A 16,243-nucleotide genomic window follows, 5' to 3' on the forward strand; every position below is an offset into this window, starting at 1 on the left:
CTTCTCAGCATGTTTTGCTGTTATATGAAGCTGAGGAGACTGTAGCTGGGTTAGCTTTTAGCTTTTTTTTTTTGAGCTTCCTTTCTGCAGACACTGGTACAGGGTAAGATGGGGTCATGAGACCTGAATCTCTTTAACAACCTGTATTCTGATAATTGGTAGTGATGTGCTGCTCTTCAGTATCAGCAACATCACTTCCTTAACCAGCTAACACTAGAGCTTTCACCAGTGGGTTTTTTTGTAAACTTTGGGGATGTAAACTTGAACTGGACCTTTTTTAAACTCTGTTTTCAGCATGTGTGATTTTCTTCAACACAACATTTTAAGGCAGAATAATCTAGAAGAATTAAAAAAAGATCCTCTGTAAATATATCCTCTGTAAATTGTTGGTATGGTGCAGTGGATAACACCACTACCTGCCAGTGAGCTAACTACCACATCGTGTGGTAGACTCTGGTTCAATTCCCGTCCTGGGTGACTGAATGCTGCACTACACCAATAAGAGTCCTTGGGCTAAACTCCTAATCTTCATTGGCCTGCCTCTGTAATAGAAACAAGCTTTGTATTCGCTCTGGATAAGAGCATCAGCTAAATGCCATAAATGTTAAGTAAATGTAAATATATCCTCTGTTAAATATATTTGCTTTGTGTTTTGTCTCCACAGCGAGAGATGAGAGGAAGTATCACATTTAAGATTGTTCCAAGCTACCGAACACAGCAGTCGTCATGTGAGGTAAAGGCCTCAGTGCATCCAAGTTTTGGTGTAGCATCCTCTGCTCATCTCTCTCTCTCTCTCTCTCTCTCTCTCTCTGTGTTTATGGGAGTGGTATGGTTGGGTGGGTTGGGTTGAGTGTGCTGTGGACACTCTGTGCTTGACTAACTGCCTGCCTGGTGGCTGTGTGTTTTTAACGCTTTCTCCCTGAGACGCTCCATCATGCAGGGCCCGGCCCTCCTGCAACTGCACACCAATTTCACAACCAAGATACCGGAACCCAGGCCCCTGACTCAGCCCTGTGCAGACGCCAGCCATTATAAACATCATCAGTGTTCAGTCATCAGTAGTGCAGGCTATTGACTTACCTATTTATTAGAAATGCGCTTTTTTAAATCCCTCTGTTCTTTTATAAGTATGGGTTTATACTAAGTGGCTAAGTCAGTATAGCTGTATAAGAGAGCAGTGCCATAGTATTACTGAAGGTGAGCCTTCAATGACATCTCTCCAAAGAAAATATTAACTCAGTGTAATATAGTTTTTGTTTTCTGTATATATACTAGTGCATCTCAAAATATTAGAATATAATTAAAAATGAGATTTTTTCAGTAATTTAGTTTAAAATGTGAAACTCATATATTATATAGATGTATTACACACTTTAGAATATTAAAAATTAGAATAGTATATAAGACTACTGTATTTGATGCTTTAGTCAGTGTGGGCAGTGTCCCAAGTCCTGCTGGAAAATGAAAGCCGCATCTCCATAAATGTTGTCAGCAGAGGGAAGCATAAAGTGCTGTAAGATTTTCCATGAAAACACTGCACTGAACACCAGAAGATGACATGGCTCGCCAAACCATCACTGATCATCAGTAAATTTTACATTTAATTTGGAAATAAAGGGAGCAGAGTCTGGAGGAAGAGTGGAGAGACACACAGTCCAAGCTGCTCGAGGTCTAGTGTGAAGTTTCCACCAATCAGTGATGGTTTGGAGGTTTGGACTTCATGTCTCCCTCTGCTGACAACTTTTATGGAGATGCGGATTTCATTTTCAGCAGGACTTGGCACACTGCCCACACTGCCAAAAGTACCAATTGGTCTTATATAATCTTCTAATTTTCTGAGCCATAATCATCCACAATAAAAAATGCATACATAAAACTGATCACTCTGTATGTAATACATCTATGTATTATACGAGTTTCACATTTTTAACTGAATTACTGAAATAAAGTAACTTTTCAATGATATTCTATTTTTAGATGCACTAGTATATATTGTTTGTCTGATGCAAATGTGACCCCTGTCTTAAAAGCTGTACATTTTGGCGCCCCCCTCTGGTGGAAGCCTATATTAAGGCATAACTTTTGCTCTAAGAGTTTTATAGAAGTTTTAAAAAATCATATGAATAATCTGGTATCCCCTACATACTGTTCTTTATCCCATCTCTTGCTGTAACGATGGCTAGTGCCCAGGTTTCTCTGCTGTCTGTCTGCTGTACCGCTGACCTCTGTATCTTATTTCAGAAAGAGTCCCCTACCACCTCCAGACAGTCCCCTGCTAATGGCCATTCCAGCATTAACAGTTCTATCTTGGTAAGGACCCCACAGTCATCTCAAGTGACCCAACTCCACCTACTCCCAACCTGGTGCCCTGCCTTAATGTTGTCCGTTATATCTCATTTTTGTTATATTTTTAGTTTATATGGCCAACCCTCTGTTAGAAGTCAGAGAGGAGTGGGTTATAATGTTATCACCAGATATTGGTAGAGTTCTTATTTCAAATAGATAAGAGATTTAGATAAGGATTCTGTCACATACATTCAAATTAAGCCTATAATTATAGGAGATGATTTGAAAAAAAAATGAAGATATTACTATATGTAGTTTCCGTTATCTGAGTTAGCAAATTGGTGTGCTCTGTGCTGCTGTAATTCATGCACCTGACTGTCTGTATACTGTATACATATTTTTTTACATACACCATACACATCTCTAAAGACATCAGCAAGATTTACAGACTCAAGCACACGAACACAAGACGTCCCAATCAGACACTTCCCTAATTAAATATGCCGTCATCAGACATCACCAGTGATCAGTGATCGATAAACACGCAAGTAAAAGCAGTTCTACAGCATAACCCAGTAACAGCATGCTTATAACTAAAAACAAACCCCAGAAGAACAAATTCTAATCCAGGTTAAACATTAACAGTTAACAGTATTCAATTATTCTTTTTGGGAAGTGTAAAGGCCCAAGGCCTCACCCCTGTGGAACCTTAGATATTGTTTTAGGGGAAGTCACCCGGGTTCAGCGTGCTTGGACAAACGAGTGTGATGCTGTGGCCGCTTGCTTGCTTTCTGCCTCCTCTTGCTTTGTTGTTCTGAGACTTACCCTCAACAATCTGCCATGCTTTTTTAATACATAATAAAAAAATAGCTGGAATTACGCAATATTCTGTGAATACGCACAAAGCCGTGGACCTATTTGTTTTTTTGGACAGTTGATTTGATGTGTGCTTTGGTTGTGCAGTCACTGTATTTGATTAAATGAGTCCAACCCTGTGGGGAAAAAAACAAAAAACAGTTTATGTTTCACTGCTGGGCTTTGTTTTACAGGACTTGCCGTCGACCATCCAGCCAAAAGGACGCCAGGTGAACTTACATCTTCCTCTGTAGCTGTAATTGTAGCACCTCTCCATGTTAGCAATGTGTGCATGTGTGCCTATTAGGGCCTGACTGATATATCAGTTTGCTGGTGTTAAAGGCTTGTACAAATAAAGTAGTAATATTCCCTCTTTTGAGACAGCTTTTTATAATAATTAATCAGCACCTAATTGATGCTGTCTTAATTTACTATTGCTAGAGGGGGTCTTCACTAGCACATGCCTCCTCCGACACATGTAAAGTCAGCTACCACCTCTTTTAGAAAGTGCAGCGACTCAGTTCCGATACATCAGCTCACAGACGCCTCCTGCTGAGCGACATCACTCTAGGAGTGATGGGGCAAACTGCATGACCGGGATTCGAACCAGCAATCTCCCGATCAAACTGGCAGTGCTTAGCTCGTCGTTAACTCATTCAAATCAAAGCAAACCTATTATGTGTGAAACCACCCCTAGACTTCATGTGAAGGTACCATTTCATTGGAATGTAATAAACACATTTTTATTCCAGCCAATCAGAAGCTAGTGTTATCAGTTGTTTGACGACTGACTGATAAATCAAAGTGGGATCAGATGTGCTGCTGGTTCTTTAGAACAGGTTTTATACCCATCATTTAAGGTTCCTGAGTTGTATAAATATTGGTATCAGTATTGTCACAGAATATTTATATCAGCCAGGCCCTAATGTGTGTGTGTGTGTGTGTGTGTGTGTGTGTGTTTGTAGAACAACATGTGAACGACTGGGTGTTTAACTAGCCAATCAAGCTGTCTTGCTGTCCATTTACGACCCCCCCTATCCCTTGTATTTACTCCACACACACACAGCAACGACCTCTAAATCACCAGTGTTTCATTAACTCTGTTTGAACTCTTGTGAACAGAATGATCACCAGACGATGTAGATTTCATGTGTGTGTGTATATTGTGTCAGTCATTTCATAGGCTATAACTTCCAACTTCCTGCCTCATCAAGAACAAGAGAATGAGGTTAGAGGCACAGTCCTAACCCACTGGCACTGATGTGAACATAGACATTACAATTTGGGCACAATTAGGTCAAAAACATTCTCATGTTATTATGGATTATTGTGGATTTATCCGCTGCTGTGGTACTGAGAGTGTTATCAGTCTGTCCTCAGATGATTTTTAGCCTTGTTAAAGACAGAACTGACAGTTTCAGGTCTGACCTGTACAGGTCCATTAATAACCCATTAGCTCCATTGCACCTTATTTCAGTAGTTCAGTTAAAAATGTGAAACTCATATATTATAGAGGTGTATTAAACACAGAGTGATCTATTTTAAGCTTTGATTTCTTTTATAGTTGATGATTATGGCTTACAGCCAATGAAAACACAAAAATCAGTGTTTCTGAACTCTATAAAAGTTTTCAGCAGAGGGAAGCATGATAAGTGTTGTAAGATTTTCAGGCAAAATGTTTTAAGATGCACTATTTGGCAAATACATAATAATAATAATAATAATAATAATAATAATAATAATAATAATAATAAGTAATAAGTTACTAAAAGTTAAAACACAATCTTAACACTTTTTTGAGCATAAGTGGTTTGCACAAGACAGTTTGATAGCTATTATCTGTGTTTTAGCTGTATTAGCCTTGTAGTATCAGTGCAAAGGATATAGAAGTGCAAAAAATATAGAAAGAAAAATACAGAAAAAAAAAATATATAGAAAAATATATATGCATATTTTAGACTTTAAATTTGTCCAAGTTGGATAGTTACACATAGCATAATGTTTTTTTTTTTATGTTTACTTGAGGGAGCAGAAAACATGTACTTTTCCACTTGTTTTATTTAGTTTAAAGTGTCTTATTTGATTGGCATTTTCTTAATTACAAAAAAAAAATGCTTAAAACTAGCAAAATTATCTTTTGGCCGAGGATAGATGTATTGAATAAATGTTAACAGCATTTATGTTTGTCTATCAAACGATAAATATGTAATAACAAATTAAGAAATAAGACAGTAAGATAAGGGTATGTATTATATAATTAAGTAGCACTGGCTGAATGAGGTCCCCTGGCTCTAGACCCCTTTGCTTTACATGCTGTACTTTCTACAATATAACCTCTGAAAAAAGATGTTGAGAGCCATGTGTCCAGCAGATGGCGCAGTTGGCCTCACCAGTACTGGTGTAACTGCGTCACACTCTGGTGCTAAGCATCAAAACAATGATGGTGGACAAAGTCACTGCTCAGAACTTCTCCAAACACTGGGTGCACCCAATCCTCACTCACTGATTTATCAAGTCTTACTGATAATATAACATTGACATCATATTATCATCTTTATTTATGCCTTTATCACTGTAGCAGCTTTATATTTAAAGCATCAGATCACATCTGAGGCCTAAAAACAAGTGTAAAAGAAGAGCCACCCACCCAGTCAGAAGCATTAACTAACACAGATTAAAATCCTCACACTATGTAATTAAAGAGTCTATTATCTGCTAAATGTTGGCATGCATTTAGCTTTTACAGTTGGCACGCCTGATTTTTTTTTCCAGAAAATTAAGTATTTCTCCCAGAAAAGTATTGCAATTACATGTTTTGTTGTACACATATTTATTCTCTTTGTTTGTATTGAAACAACATAAAATAAGTGAAATCACCATTATCAAGGTTCTTTTACCTCTTGACTGGAATAGTAACACAAAAGTAACGCAATAGTTACTTTTACTGGTAACTAGTTACTTTTATAGTGGAGAAACTCAGTTTGTAACTCAGTTACTTTTTTAGAGAAGTAACTAGTAACTATAACTAATTACTCTTTCAAAGTAGCGTGCCCAACACTGTTTATTAGTGCTTCTTATCCATCATCCTGCTTTGCTACCTTTCATTTTTTTTTTTCCATTCATTCCCAAGGAGGTTGTCTACAGTGTCGTGGGTTATAAACTTCTTAATTGTGTTGGGCACTGTGAATAAAGAAACATCAAGATATCTGTAGATGATATCATTCTCCAGCCAGGATATAAGTATTTGCAGGATTAAGTAGGAAAAACATCCATTTAGGCTAATTTCTTTGGTAAAAATAAGCTCTTCTTGTACCTCCTTGTACCTCCTCTTGCACATTTACACACACAATTCAATTCAACTCATCAGAAAATCCCTTTCTGCTGATTACCACTTAAAGTCATCTTACCTTTGCTATGGAGAACCATGGGATCTTGACCCTTTTTCGATTTCTTTTCTTCAGATATATGTGCGGGCACAGTTTGAGTACGATCCAGCCAAAGATGAACTCATCCCCTGTAAAGAAGCAGGAATTCACTTCAGAGTGGGGGACATCATCCAGATCATCAACAAGGACGACCATAACTGGTGGCAGGGCAAGCTGGAGAACACAAAGAACGGCACAGCCGGACTCATTCCCTCACCTGAGCTGCAGGAGTGGTGAGTTTATCAACATACAAAGCAGCCATGAATGTGCTGAATGTGATCCGTACAAATACACATAATAAGACACAGATTAAATAGATAAAAAGACACAATAGAAAGACACAACATGAACAAAAAAAATCTAAATTAGAATTTGTGTGAGACTTAATTTATAGCCTCCATCACATATATAAGAAAAAAGCTACCCATCTAAGATGCATGCAGGGGTTTTTCCCTGAGTTTATAATGATGATGTTGAAGTTGTTGTGTGCATTTTAAGCTCATTATTAGAGTTTCTGCTCTTGCAGATCAGCGGGCCAGGCTACGACTGCAGTCACTGATGCTTAAAATCCTCACTATTTACAGGCTGTTTTGTCTGAATTCCATTTGCGTAGGATTCCTGTTACTTTGCCCTAAGATAACAATCATTTTTTATTTAGTGTGGGCAGTGAGCCAATCCCTCAGCATCCCCTATAGCTCCTGTGAATATAAATGGATCAATATCTAGATTCAGTGGCATGCAAGAGCCTGGGCAGACCAATCAATATTTCTGTTACTGTGAAGAGCTGAGTAAAAAATGAACTGATGTCCAAAAGGCATAGAATTAAAGAATTTTGTTTCGTATTTGAGTGTAAAAAAGGTCACAGAAAAAAGTGCTTGTTGAGAATTTTGAGAAAATTGCTCATAAGTTATTTATCTTATCTCTAAAGTTACAATACAAAACAAAATTAGCAAAAATGGGTTAAAAATGTTAATCTAAAACTTCTTTCCTGTCTCATTCAAAGGCGGGTGGCCTGTATGGCCATGGAGAAAACGAAGCAGGAGCAGCAGGCCAGCTGCACTTGGTTTGGCAAGAAGAAGAAGCAGTACAAAGACAAGTATCTAGCGAAGCACAACGCAGGTAAAGTCTGCACTTTCTCTCTGTGACTCTCTCATGACTTTATTCCCTTTATTTACTGGGACTTATAGTATATGAAGTTCTTTTCAGCTCAGTAGGCTAAATTACATTTGTGCAAATATGAGGCTGTGCAGAAAGTCTGCAGGGGATTATTTAAACAGTCTGCTCTTTGTTTTCAGTGCTGATCTGAGAGCAGTACTTTTAAATACTTTTAAACCGTTGTTTTTTAGTCTGAATGGAATAAATGCAGCACATCATTATTTATCAGGACTGTGTTCAGCATTATTCCTGCCAGCAGATTCCTTATTCCTTGTACAGTGGGTGGGGCAACAGTTGTTCAGTGCATGTGCAAAGACGTGAAACGGCTTACTGTAGTTGAAAATTGATTTCAGTGGTGCCATCTTGAAAACTGCGACCCTGTAAAAAACTATAAAACAGGACACATTCATGTGTTAATTGATATTTAAGTACAAATGTTATACTGATTGTATATCACATTATATACATTATTAACTTCATTAACTTCATGGTTAATGTTGCACAGTGTCTAAATCCCTGTTTAAAAATCACTTTTGCAGTATCTTGTCTATTGAACGGTTCTTTTTGTGAACAGAGCCCTTTTTTAACAAGGAGTCAACAAAGAAATAAAGTTCTCAGGCTTCACTCGACCCAGAACCCTGTCTGCAGCCCTTCCACAAATAGCAGGGAGCCCTGCGGTCAGCACGTGGCCAAACAGGCGTGTGCGTGACCGCACTCTCTGACAGCGCAGCCGCCCTTAAAGAGCGCACCAGCAGCAGTCAGCACTTTCTGCCTGTGAGGGCCTCATTTCAGCCTCACAGCCCAACTGTGAATCGCAGCCGAATTAGAGCTAATGTGCACACCTGCACACACCACAAATACCACACTGCTCTCTGTGCTCTTTGTGTGTGTGTGTGTGTGTGTGTGTGTGTGTGTGTGTGTTTCTCAGGAGGACAGTGTGGTGTGTAGGCGAGGCTGCTGTTTTCCAAAAAGCATTAGTGGCTAATAGGTTTCAGGTGTCAGGAGAGATAGTGCGAGAGAGAGAGAGAGAGAGAGAGAGAGAGAGTGGGAGAGAGAGATAGAGAGAGAGACAGAGAGAGAGAAAGAGAGAGAGAGAGAGAGACAGAGAGAGAAATAGACAGGGAAATAAACACAGCAAGACAGAGAAAAACTGAAAACAAACCAGTAAAGAAATAGGACAGAGACATTTTTATATAAAAGGAAGAAATAGAAAATTAGACAAAACCTTTCAGGCTCCACGCATCAATTTTATAAAAGAAAATTAAGATCTGGTTGATGTCTGAACCAAGACATTAAACATTGTACAAACATTAAATTATGACTGGAAAAAAATGATACATCGAAAAAATATCATTGGGTTGACATTAAGCTTTAAATTTAGACAGATGTTGAATTTTGATCTCGTAATTGCATGACATAATGTCATTAAGAATGAGAAAATTAAAGAAAGAAAAGAAAATTAAATAACCTTAACAACATTTACACTCGCTTAAAGCAATAGTCTGTAAGTTTTAAGGATTTGGGGATTTAGAGACCTCTCTGGTGAGAATGTGTAATTGCAGGGAGCATCTGAAAGAGTACTTTTAAAACATTATGTTTTTGAGCTGTGTTTCAGCTCCCTTTAAATGTTGCACTTCAATAGAATATTTGTACCACACCATTTACCACACCTCAGTACAGGAATACTTCTGCTTTCATTTTAAAAGGAAACATCCCATGGGCTCATGCTGTTTTAAAGGGAAATGTTGTTTTTCATCAGTCCATTAACACTGACACATATTTTACTGATTGAGGCTCTGGTCACTAATTCTCTCCAGCAGTGAGTCATGTCATGAACCTGCAGGCTTACAGCAGAGGTTAGTGGGTCAGGATGGCAAAAATAAAAAACTACCTGAGTACTAGTGCTAATAGTGAAGTACTGAAAAACACTGAGATAATGGGGACAGAATCCCTCAAAACAGCCATATCAGTTGGTTTATCACTTCTTCAGAAAGTCTGTCACCTTCTGACAAGCTGACAACCACTGTCAGTCTGAGGGCTTTTTTTAGAGTGTCCTCATGGGGTGTACTTTTTGTGTGTACTTATGCCCCATTAACCTCCATTGTTAGCTTCCTGGGGAGACTCACTGTTGCAGAAAATATCATCGAAATGTCGAGTGTCAGGTACAAAAAAATGCAATATATATTTTAACCTCTAGTTATTGAGAGTGCAGGTATTTATCAATTCTGAAGACATCATTAAATATTACTGGATTGATCATTTGTCGTGAGTTTATAAGGATTTTCACTCTTTATAACCTTTGTGTTTTTAGCCTCAGAGAGGAAGTGAGGGTTCTCTTTCTCAGTTCTCAGTTTCTGCTGGGGTATTGTTAATAACCAGGTAGAGAGTATGAAAATTGAATTGCTTAAAGAAGGAAATGTGCCCACAATCAACAGCAACAGAGTTCACAAAAGATTTTGAATACTACAATTTACTATATAAAAAATAACTATTTGTAATCTAAATAAATTTCATTCATGTGGTGAAATATACAGATGTAAATCAATCTGTATAATTTGCATCATGAATGAAATTTTAACCAATTTTAACCAAGAGACTTCTAAGTCACATATGGATGTCATGACTACCCTAATAGAACAATGTTCGCCATTAAGTTTTAAGGTCCAAAAAAAATATATATATATAACTATATATTACTGTGTATCACTGAAAAAGAAGAAACTCATACCAGGAGAATATCTGGAATATACAGTACCAATGTCTAAACCATCATTAGAAAACAGCTGGAATTACACCCTTAAACTTTTAGTGCTAGAACAGTGACTTTATATAACAGTTTCTTTACATTCATTTCAAAATAATTATTGGGTTATTAGAATTATTTCTTATCTGGTTTTGTCTGATTTAATCATGGTTAATGGCAGGTTTTACTAAACACAGAATTTATTAAGGTGCAATATAATGCCTTTATTATTGAGTATGTTAGTTTGTTCATTGGTGTAAAATGGGTTAAACACACTGTTTTATATACGTTTAAAGCTCTGATCAGATTTGCTTGTTTTTAGCATTGTGACAGATTGCCGGTAGCTACATAGCATAGCATAACATGGCATATCATGCATTCCCCAGCCATCATTTCACCCTGTGCTCTCCTATCTTTAGCTTTTAGCATTGTTTAGCTTCCTTACTGAAGGTGCTATTATGTTTACCTCAAAATATTTTACCTGTGGGTTTTTTATTGATTGATTTTGGTTGATTGAGCACCTAAAAATCACCTATAAATCAGCATTTTTTCAACGGTTTTGTATTGAGGTATTTATTTATGACTCAGCGTTGATATAACTGTATAACCTTTTGCATTCTGGATATTTAGCCTTACAGCAAGAAAATAACTAAAATATCTCTATTTTATGGCACACTAGGGCAGAATTTAAACATGGTGCTCTGCTTGGTGTAGACTCATTTTAATGAGACTTTGTCACTGTCAGATAAACACATTCCTTGCTTTAAGAACATGGTTTTATTGATTATAGTCCTTTTTATTAAAATAGTTTAATACTTTGCTTGACTTGGCAGGTTACAGGCAAATAATGTGGTAAAAATTTCAGTTGCATCACCTTCAATTTTATGACTGTACACATTTAACACTGTGTTAAATATGATGACTGTGTTACGGTTTATTACTGCAGCTCCACGCTACTCTGGCTGTGTTGTGTTCAGCCCGTAGCTGAGGCCCAGTCTGGGCTCAGAGTGTGGCATAGCCCCTCTGCCAGCAGTGCAGTGAAGCGCAGCTCAGCCATAATCCTCTCTGAGCCCAGCGTCCCACTTTACTGGATCTGATTAGCACACACCCGGCTACGGAGGCAGGCAGCGAGTCTGCTCCGGGTATTACGCTTCTCTTTTCTCGGTCATTTAACAAATTCCGCTTTTGTTATTTAATTGCGTAAAGATGCTCATGTGGGGTACTTGTCTGCACCCAGTGAGCTCTGAGTTGGCTCTGCTGCTCAGCACTGATGAGATGATATAAGACATGGGCTCTGCTAAGGATGACCTCTTTACCCCGTACTCTAGAACCTTATGAGAAACTTATTTATAAAAAGCCTCATCAGTAAAGCTTAGTAATGAGATAACTGTTGGTCTGTGTGTGCAAGAATACTGAAATCCACTTTACTCTGAACTCTGAAGATATATGACCCCTGACTCCACCCCGAAAGTTCCTTAGTATAAACACAATGTTGTCTCTATTAGAATGGCAGTGCACTGGGTAAACAGAAACACATCCAGTAGAAGAGAATGGGAATGGCATTATTGGACAAAATGAAAATTGGATATTGGTAATATGCAATGAAGTGAAAATGGGATTTTTAAATAAAAATAAGAATTGAGTATTGTTTAATTTTTTGTTTAACATGTTTAAATAGAATGGAAAGTGGAAATTGGATATTGGCAAAATGGGACAAAGTGGAAATTAGTTATTGGTAACATGGGATGAAGTGGAAATTTTTAAATGAAGGCAATTTATTAGATATTATTAAATAAGACAAAATGAAAACTAAATCTTGAGAACAATGGGATTTAATTTAAATTCACTATTGCTTAAATGGATTAAATGGAAATTGAATATTGTTCAAATTTGACAAAGTGTCTAAAATAGGATATATTGGAAATGAGATATCCTTTGTTATGGAACTGAATTTGTAAAATTGATTGAAATGGAAATTGGAAATTGAATTTGAAAAATTTAAATGGGAAACAATAGGATTTAAGGAATAATTAATGTTATTTCAATAGGATAAAAGGAAAACTGAATATTGTTTAAATAATAGGTTTAAATGAAAGTTAGGAAATAGCACAGAATATGAAATTGTTACAGTTGGCTGAATGGCATATTGCATTTATATATATATATATACGTATATATATATGTATATATACGTATATATATATATGTTTTTTACATCTGAAAATATATGTGCTGCCTAAGTATATACTTTTGTGAAACCCTGCTATTACATAAGTATTATTACTTATTCATGTGTGCTTATTATGTAACATACAAATACATTTAAGGTTTTAGATATGTACTATACATCATGTAATCCAGTGCAAATATGAAGTTGTGTAAAGTACATGTTTTCCACAAGATTTCAAACAGAGTGACGTCATTCATATTGGTTTCATAAATGAATTTATTAGTATTATTTTAAAATGATCCTAAATCTGCTTTATTTTCAGTGTTTTTGCTGGTTGTGATATAAGTACTGTTCCTGCGGCTCCATTAAGACAGATTTAATATTAATGCACGTCGCTTCAGAGTCTGACACTGCGCTATTGACAGGGCATTACTGTAAATGTCAGACGCATGCTGCATCATTCATTGTTTGTTTTTTGAATTCATTCTAAGCCTCTTGTCTGCTTTGCAACAGCTCCTTCCGCGGCACTCCGCCCGCAGCGTGCCGCGCGGATGGCCAGCCATGTTAAAGTCTGTGATGTTGTTTCTGTATGTAAAGGGCAGCGCTGCGTCAGAGCTTTGACTAAGTGCCATTGTTCTCTCTGTTGACTGATGTTGTTCTGTATCTAAACCACAACTCATTCACCCTCCCCTGTCCATTTTTCATGCTGTCTCCTTACCAATGGCCTCTGTGCATGTAAGTAATACGGACTGACTCTGTCGCTGTGGTTTTTTTTCTCTGAGTTTCAGCTGTGGCGATGTTAACCTAGATTTTGTGTTTGCCTTATTAGCTACCTTGGTTTGTTCTTGTTGCGAGATCAACAGAGAACAAAGCTCTGAAACCAGCATCACAGAGCTGTTTCAGTTTGTGTATATGTGTGTGTCTATGTGTTTTTTGTGCTTGCTGCTTTATTTTGATGTTTTTGCCATTTTACATCCTGTAGGTGTTTGTTTAATTTAGTTCATGAAGTCCATGTGCTTTCATATAATTGAAGAACCCATATCATAAAAAAAGTCCATACATGGAACCTGAACTGCAAAATCACCCTTTTATGACTTCATTGTCACTTCTGACTTCTGACATCATAAACACCAACACATGTTTCAGCCTGGTGTAACAAAAATAATTGAAAACTAGTTTGCAAAAGTAGGTTTTGCATATTATGCAAATTTGCACAAAATATAATGGGGGGAAATTCATAGTCCAAATGGCAAAAAAGTTGTGTAGCTTGACCTAAGGAATAAGCCTAAGAAAGAATTTTAAGAATAGGCCCCATGGTTCAGGAGTAATAACTAAACACGTAAAATGCTTTGCTATAGCGCCACCATCAGGTCAACAAAGGTATGCTTTGGTGACTAAGTCATTTCACACCTATTGTACTTTGTGTCCAAATTTGGTGCTTCTAGCTCTTATGTTTCTTGTATCTTAGTGTTTAACCAAGCCAGTCTTAAAGGTTTTTACACCATGAAGATAAAAAGTCCAAATCCACTATAATTATATGATATAAATTTTTTTTTTTCTCACTAAACGCACATCTTTTAAATTTAGCATATACTGTATACAACACTTGTCTGAACATCTCACACTCCTAAACTGTTGCACATGGGCAAAAAAAAGAGCAATGCTTCATGTGAAGTTTCGGTTTCATCAGAAGCTTTTATTTTTTGAACAGGGACTTCAACACAAATATTTATGAGATCTATTTCCTCACTGTCTCTTGACTAAAAACCTCACTCACTGCTTTTCTCCATTTTCGCTTCTGCTCAGTCAATCTAATTCAGTTAGATTTGCATAAAAGTTGCATGAATTCCAAGCTGTCTGTTAAAAAAATGTGTCACACTGATTCTTAAAATTTAAAGTAAAAAAAAAATGCAAGAAAGAAAAGTCTGGTATTGGCCCTTTAAACATGAAATAAAGCTTCCAGTAAGCAACACATTAAATTCCCTTAAACGTCTGGAGCACACGGGCACGTGTTTCAGGTCATGTGAAAGACCAGCATGAATCATTCAAGGCATCTATCCAGAGAGTAAGAAAAGAGTCTGCAGTGGATCTGCTTTCACGCAGCAGCTACACAGTCGAGCAGCTCCTATTACACACACACACACTCACACACACTCGAGTCAGCATCCTCACACAGCACCTCGTTCTGTCTGCACATCTCTCTCCTCATGTTAAAATAGACCCTCAGCTCCTCACTGACACCAGCCGCTTCCTTTTCACAGCAGATCTCTTTAAAAATCCATAAGGGTCTCCTTCCCTCTACCCTTCAGTTCAGTCCTCTATTCTTCTCCATCTCACTGTTTTATTCTTCAGTTTTCCCCCAGCGGCCGCTCGACTTTCCTCACTGATGTTTAATGTGTTTACCTTGGTGGCTGATGTTAAAACTGCAGAGCAGGAAACCTTCTGAAGTGTGTGTCAGATAAGAGCAGGGCAGGGTGAGGCCAAGCAGGCCATCACCTGCTTCTAAAAATAGAACTCCAGTGCTGTATCGTTTGACAGGCATTAAGGTTCCACAAACTAAAAATACATGTATAAAAATTGGAAATAATTTAATTCACAAAACACAAACATTTAGTGGAGTGCCTTTAAAGTACACTACAGCTTTCTTTGATGACAACACATTGCATAGATACCTTAAAATTAGCAAATAACAATTAGCAGATTAATACTAAACTCATCCAAAAAATGGAATTATTTATTAAACAAAAAAGTGTTAAACAAACCAGAATATGTTTTATATTTTAGATTCTTCAAAGTAGCACCTCTTGCACATCTTGGCTGGATTTTCACAGTCAGCTTTATGAGGTAGAGTCACCTGGAATGGCTTTCAGTTAACAGCTGTGCTGAACTTGTAAAGACTTAAAGAGCCACTAAACCCTAAACCACATTTTTTGATTATTAGCTAAAATGTGTTCCTTTAAAGTAATGAAATATGCCAGTCCTGCATATTATAATATAAAATAAACATTTCCTAACCATTAAAAAACACTTTTATTGAGGTAATTTCCACCTCCGCCAATCAGCTCTCCCTCGTGCCCCACCTCTAAAACCATATCATCACCCAGTGCCCCTCCCAAACTACCCTTTCCATTTTTAGTTTTTTTTTTATTTGAGTAATGTTTTAATCCATATTATAGTAAGAACTACTCAACTAAGTAAACAAAAATAATTACTTTAAGAAAAGAAGGTTAGTCAATCTGAAACATTTGAACAACTTTAAAAGTATCCTCAAGAGCAGTCACAAAAAAAAAAATCAAATGTTATGATGAAACTGGTTCTCATCAGGAATGCCCCAGGAAAGGAAGAGCAAGAGTTGCCTCTGTTGCACATTAGTACTGTAGTTTGTTTCAACTCAAAAGCTCAAATTGACTAAAATGGCTTGTCAGCTGAATTTTTAGCTCCTTAAAATCAGTGTCACCCGTATCATTTTTCACACCAGTCGAGCTCCAGGTTTTATAGCCCCTGGCTTTTTGCCACACAGCTCCTCTGGTCTGCTGCTCACGCTCAGCCGTTACTGTGAGACCTGCACTACAGCAGCTCTCTCAGCACTTTCCTGATAGATGATGATGA

The 16,243-nt window shown here is 37.3% G+C and overlaps 1 protein-coding gene across 11 annotated transcripts in view; it reads left to right on the forward strand.

Moving 5' to 3' along the window:
* Positions 1-16,243, forward strand: part of caska (calcium/calmodulin-dependent serine protein kinase a) — a 229,061-nt gene that overhangs the window by 205,374 nt on the left and 7,444 nt on the right. For 8 of the 11 annotated variants that reach the window (XM_049485154.1, XM_049485156.1, XM_022680590.2 and 5 more), the window contains 5 exons: positions 665-733; positions 2,242-2,310; positions 3,336-3,371; positions 6,603-6,799; positions 7,570-7,685. In XM_049485154.1, the coding sequence (XP_049341111.1) occupies positions 665-733; positions 2,242-2,310; positions 3,336-3,371; positions 6,603-6,799; positions 7,570-7,685 (487 nt within the window). The remainder of the gene's footprint in view (positions 1-664; positions 734-2,241; positions 2,311-3,335; positions 3,372-6,602; positions 6,800-7,569; positions 7,686-16,243) is intronic. The other 3 variants (XM_049485159.1, XM_049485157.1, XM_022680589.2) reach the window with 1 other exon arrangement.

Source organism: Astyanax mexicanus, chromosome 11 (genome assembly GCF_023375975.1).
Source record: "Astyanax mexicanus isolate ESR-SI-001 chromosome 11, AstMex3_surface, whole genome shotgun sequence".
Taxonomy (NCBI): Eukaryota; Metazoa; Chordata; class Actinopteri; order Characiformes; family Acestrorhamphidae; genus Astyanax; species Astyanax mexicanus.